At 44.1% G+C, this 6318-nt stretch overlaps 1 protein-coding gene across 1 annotated transcript in view; it reads left to right on the top strand.

Moving 5' to 3' along the window:
• The first annotated feature begins 2203 nt into the window (after positions 1-2203).
• Positions 2204-6318, top strand: part of MYO1D (myosin ID) — an 82899-nt gene continuing 78784 nt past the window's right edge. Inside the window, exon 1 of the mRNA XM_018555202.1 lies at positions 2204-3002. Within this exon, the coding sequence (XP_018410704.1) occupies positions 2908-3002 (95 nt within the window). The 5' untranslated portion in view covers positions 2204-2907. The remainder of the gene's footprint in view (positions 3003-6318) is intronic.

Here is a 6318-nt window from a genome sequence, read left to right as displayed (position 1 = left end):
CACAAATGACGATTGTACAACCCATGGTGGGTATTGCTGCACAGAAAGAGAGGAATAATTCTAAGGGCATCATTTATGGTTAAGATTGGTAACCTGTAAGGGGTTTCAGAGCGTCACCTATGAACAATTTTGGGTATCGTAGTTTGTCACCGTCTCAGGCGCACGCAGTTCTGGGTCTCGACGTTTTTGGTACCTATTTATTAGACTGAGTTTCATCTTTTAAATTTTACAAAAAATTTGGAGATTTTATTGTGTTTGTGTGAAATTAATGTTAGTATCTTTTACTGAATATATAGCTTTGCTAAACAGGTGCACAAATATCATACAACAAAATAAAGTGCAACTACCATAGTTTTATTCTTCAGGGTCTCTGCTTTCAGGACATGTTTTGAGGTTTTAAGTGCATTTTCATGTAAAAAAAAGTTAATTTATGTGTATGCTCCGGCAGCGAAAGGTTTACAACACAGGATAAACTCTGAGGTATATGTAAAACAGCTTAATGGTGAATGGAAATCACCTGAGTAGTGTAGAGGAGAGAGGACTCATGCACATGGACATAAAAACTGCTTTCAGATCTGTACAACGCATATCATTTATGAATCTGGATGCAGCAGTATTGTATATTATGGGGCTGTTGCATTGTGCTGTAATCTAGAGCTGCGTAAAATCAAAGTAGAGAATTCTGCATCCACAATCAATATTTCTCTGTAATTAATATGTGTGTGTGTGTGTACATGCTGGGATTTAGTGCTTGTTTACACCTAATCCAGTGCGTTCCAGCACGGTTAGTTGCTTGAATGCACTGGATCACATAATTACAGCCTCCCTGCATTTTGGGGTGCGGTGGTGCATTCAAGTAATTGGCACCGCAGTCATATCTCCCGGCCCGCAGTGTGATCGCCCGCACCAGAACACGTGGCACAACAATGCCTGCGGTGCAGTGCGGTGTGGTGTGATCGCAAAAAATAGCGCAGGCACTATTTTGTGTAAACACACCATGGGCATTGTTGTGCCACGTGTTCTGGTGACAGGGATCGCAGTGAAGGCCAGGAGGAGTGGCTGTGCTGCCATTCACTTAAATGCACCACCATGCCCTCTCCCGCCCCAGAACGCAGGGGGGCTGTAATTATGTGATCTAGTGCATGCCAGCAACTAACCGTACTGGAACACACTGGATTAAGTGTGAACAAGCCTCAAAAACTGATCTAGAGGAATGGAAGAAGTATTTCCTGGATGCGAACATTTGCGTGTCTAAACACATGTAAGCTGAAGCACTTTGCAGACTTGTACATGCAGTTTGCTGCCAGCAGGAGCCTGCGTAGATATCACTATTTTATTACACCTGTGTGCATGAGCCCGTAATACAATACTGATCATCTACATAGGATCTTTCTGGAAGATGTTTGCAAAAAAGATCCTGGGTAACTGTGTATTAATTACTCCATAAAGTGCTTGTATAAACAAGTAAAAGTAGACACAAAATGTTACTTCCAGTGTATTCAATTTACGCACATATGCATGTGCATGTGTTTGAGCTTACTGTATGCACATTAGTGCCTGCATCCGTACATTGTAATTTGTGTAAAAGACGCAGACTGATTGTATCAGGAGTCATACGTCCGTGTTCATCTGCGGGTGTATGGAAGTACTGGTATATATCCGCCTACAGCCTCGTATAGCCATTGACGTGTATGGGAGGCTGTGTGCAGCACCTTGTGCTCGCTGGCAGGGGAGCCAAATTTGCTTTGTATGGGTTCAGGCGCTCATGTGCATACACACATAAATAAATGACCTCAGAAACCATAGAACTGTGTTTAAATCCATAAAAAATAACAACCCAGTACTGATACAAAATGTTGAATTTTTTTGCAGCTATGTGCATAAGTCCCCAAAAGTCATTATTAAAAAATAAAGGAAGTAACATAGGTACTGTGAGTGTGATTTCAGGTCTTTAGGTGACGTTGTTTGTCACCTTTCCTGATATCCTCATCCTCTGTCTTCACTGACATCACCTGTTCAGTCACCTTTTCCCATCATTGCTTTTCTCCTCTACGCCCTCCTCTAATTCTCTCCTCCTGACTGCTCATCTCTTCTCGTTCCCTGTGCACCCGCCTTTTAGCCCTCCCTCGTTTCCTCCTCTTACCTCCCACTTGTATGTGAATAGCTTCTATGCTCGCAGTCCTCCCTAGTCCCTCCCTTCTGCCTCACCTTTCCACTTCTTCACCCTGGCTATGTAGTGCCTTCTCCCTCCCAACTTCTCTTACCTCCTCCTTCCTTCACCTCTCCCACACACTCTTCCTGGTCTCTCCCTTTATGGATAGAGGGCACTTTATCCCACTGGAGACTGATCTTACGTCTGGGACCTGTCATTCAGCGGCAGATCAAAGGACACTTTGTACCAGAGCACATTCCTGCACTGTAAGACCTTTATAACTTAATTCATAGCATTGCTACATCTCATCCTTATGAAGGAGATCCTATCCCATTGTGTGTGTGTGTGTGCTGCACTTTTTTTTATGTGATATTTTATAGCATTCCTTTTTGGTGAAACATTCCATTGTGCCAGAAATACAGGATCTGCAAGGAGAACATACGCTTCATCAGAGTTCTAAGAAACGTCCTCCTCTTCATGGACCTCACCTGTTAAGAGACTCCCGCATTCCCAGAGGCATTGTAGTCTTACAAGTCACACACCTGGGAATGACAGGGAGAGAGTGGAATCCGAGAGGGAACCAAGTACAGCCTGGGTGTGACAGTCACTGTTCCTGCAGGCAGGGTGCATCTGTGTGTCACATTGCTGTCCTGCGGTGTTCTGCCTAGTTGTGTACTGACTGGAAGTGCAGCTTGTCTTCTACATCTCAACTAGAGTCGTGGTGTCGCTGAGATAGCAGCGGTGTCGCCGGGACCATGGCGGAGCAAGAGGGGCTGCAGTACGGGAAAGCGGACTTTGTCCTCATGGACTCCGTTACGTTACCAGAATTTATGGCCAATTTAAAACTCAGGTAAGTGCCAACTGCAAAATCCCAAATGACAGCTCATAGCAAGAACAAGTGCAGGGGTCTGCAGCAGCCAATCAAAATTCATCTTTCACCTGTCTTACTATATCAGCTAAAATTTGAATTTGCTGCTTTAGGTCACTGCACTGTGCTGATTGGGTTGAGATAAGCCATGTGATGTCCTCATTGAGTTGTTAAATAGGACATGTAATGTACCACTGAGCAGCTGATAATATCCATTTATTAACAGGTAGTGAAATTGATGTGCTTAATATTGTGTAAAAGAGATTTCTACGGTGTGATGACAGGTTCACAGCTTTCAGTATATCTGTTACACCGAATGGGAAGCCCTTTCATTTTACTATGTTGGGGAAATGGTTTGGGTGTCATTGTTAGGTTTCAGTGTTTGGACGTTTGTGCTGGTAGTTTTTATAACCTTGTAACTCTTACACCAATTCTCCCTGTAGCCCCAACACTAACCTTCCCTGTGCCCTTACACCGACCCTTCCAGTAACCCTCAAATAATGTTTCACACTAACCCTTCCAGTAACCCTCACACTAACCATTACACCGACCCTTCCAGTAACCCTCACATTATATACCTCCCTGCAACTCTCACACCAACATTCCCTGTAAAGGTGCCCATACACCTTACGATTATCGGACGATTTTCGTATGTGATCGACTTTTCGTCCGATAATCGTATGTTTGCATTGCAGTGTCCGACCGACATTACTGTACAATCGTACGACTTTTGACGGTCAAGCATGTTTGAAAACTTTGCTAGATCGTACGATTGTCGTAAGGTTGCTGGCGTTTCCGTCCGTCAAAAGTCGTACGATCTACACTGCGCCTGCGCTAACGAAAATACGCAAATCAATTACCGCATTTCGTCCAGGTGCTTTTCGTTAATTACGGCTAAATTAATCTTGCGATCATCGGGGCAGGATGGGGCTGCCGTACGAAAATCGTACGACTATTCGATCGGACTAAAAGTTTCGTCCGATAATCGTAAGGTGTATGGGCACCTTTACTCCAACACTAACTGTAACCTTATCACTAACCCTCCCTGTAATCTTAACAATTACCCTCCCTGTAACCCCACCACTAGCTCTCCCTGTAACCCTCACACCAGCCCTCTCTGAAACTTTCACACTAACTCTTCCTGTGACCTCAACACTAAATCTGGCCATACACCTATAGATTATCTGCAGATTTTCTATGGTCAGATGGCAACAGATTGCTCCATCTACGCTAAACTGGGTAGATGGAGGAATCTACCACTGGGCCAAGCTTCAGTATGTTGCTAGTCGGCAAAACACATGAACAATGCCTGCATCCAATCAGATTGTTCAGGTATTTTTTGAGAGCCAGCGGGGCCGACTAGCAAGATACTGAAGCTTGGCCCAGTGTGAGATAACTCCATCCACACAGTTTAGCGTAGATGGAGGAAACTGTTGCGCTTTTTCCATCTGACCATAGAAAATCTATAGGTGTATGGCCAGCTTAACTGTAACCTTAACACAAACCCTCCCTGTAACCCTCACACTGAGACCCCATTCACACTGAAATGAAGAAATAAAGTCACCAGCACACCAAATGGTAATTTAGCAATATTCCATTTAATGACACATTGCCATTCAATGCAAGCGCTTTCGTGGCCTCAAGGCATTCTGAGCCTGATGAAGGGGACCCCTTGAGGCCCCGAAAACGCCGGCATTGAATGGCAATGTGTCATTAAATGGACTATTGCTAAATTACCATTTGGTGTGCTGGTGACTTTATTTCTTCATTTGAGCTACTCACGTTGCCACCCGTGGTCACTACAAGCACCCACCTGTTTGCACGGGTCTTTGGATGTTCCGGTAAGGAGTGCCGCAAGACCTCGTGTTCCCATTCACACTGAGCTACATCCAGCTTTTTTCAGCGCGATTTTGAGCTGAGCTAGATTGAGCTACAGTGCACATTTTGTCGCGATATGTAACGTGACTTTTCACAAAGACTTTGTAGCTGCTACATTGGGCTGTAACCAATCAAAAGCGGCCTTGATGTGACATCATTCCTTCCTTTTATATTTCTGTGCAAAAGTGTTCATGTTTGTGCGACAAGCTACAGGCGACATTGAGCTGCGAGATGTGAACAACTCCATTGAAATGCGTTGGACGAGCGACATTGAGCTAATATTTCAGCGAATTTTTCTTTTTTTTTAAATTCTTTTTTTTAAGCTGAAATCGCTCAGTGTGAATGGGGTCTAAGTCTCACTGTAACCTCAGCAGTAACCTACTCCGTAACCCCAACACTAACCCTCAATCTAACCTACACGGTAACCCCAACACTAACCCTCAATCTAACCTACACTGTAAGCCCAGCACTAACCCTCACTGTAAGCCCAGCACTAACCCTCACTGTAAGTCCAGCACTAACCCTCACTGTAAGTCCAGCACTAACCCTCACTGTAAGTCCAGCACTAACCCTCACTGTAAGCCCAGCACTAACTCTCAAATATTAGCACCATGGTTCCAGAACCAAATTGTACTGTTCTGCCTTTGCTATGTACTCTCAGCATATCACGTTCTAGATAATGTCTAACCTGACTATGGGTGTAGTAGGCAGTGCTATTGATTGCTTGCTGTACTGTACTCTACATCTATGGAAACAATAGAGCATAGAGAACATGAACCCTAAAGCAAATGCAGACTGGCATGTTGGGAAATACATCCTGATTGCCAGTCTGCATGTACCTAAGGCTTAGTTGGTGACGTCCTTCTGGTTGTCTCATCAACCCTGCCTGTGAATGTTACAAGTGCATCTATTAGGGCTCCCTTAAGACCTGCACATTCTCTTTTCATATGCTACCACACACACACACACACACACGTTGATGTGTAGTATTTTACTCATTAACGTGCATTCATTTAGAATAGGTTGCTGCTGCATTTTAATCTTCAACTCAACAGACCTAAAAAAAATGTTTTAATGCATTGCACCACATTGAGCGGTCTGTGCTTTATGATATCCTGCAGTGTAGGGCTGTCAGCACCTACTGTACTGTGAAACGCATGTTACTGCACTACATAGGTGAAAGGGTGCCTCTAGCTGACCATATGCAGTGCTAGGGATGGTCAGATAATAGTGCCGATACCTGGCATTTTCACGAGAACTACTGGGGTTGCAGCGGCTGGAGCTGGGGCCTGGCTCTCCACCACTGTCCTGAAATCATTAGTCTGTCACATGACACTAAACAAAAATGTATCAGTAATTGTATCTGAGTACATAGAGTATCAGTATTTGTCCTAGAAAAAATGGTTTTGGTTATATATAT

This window comes from Nanorana parkeri, unplaced genomic scaffold, assembly GCF_000935625.1.
Source record: "Nanorana parkeri isolate BGI_ZX_2015 unplaced genomic scaffold, ASM93562v1 scaffold187, whole genome shotgun sequence".
In the NCBI taxonomy this organism is placed as follows: Eukaryota; Metazoa; Chordata; class Amphibia; order Anura; family Dicroglossidae; genus Nanorana; species Nanorana parkeri.
This window is presented reverse-complemented; position numbering and strand designations above follow the sequence as displayed.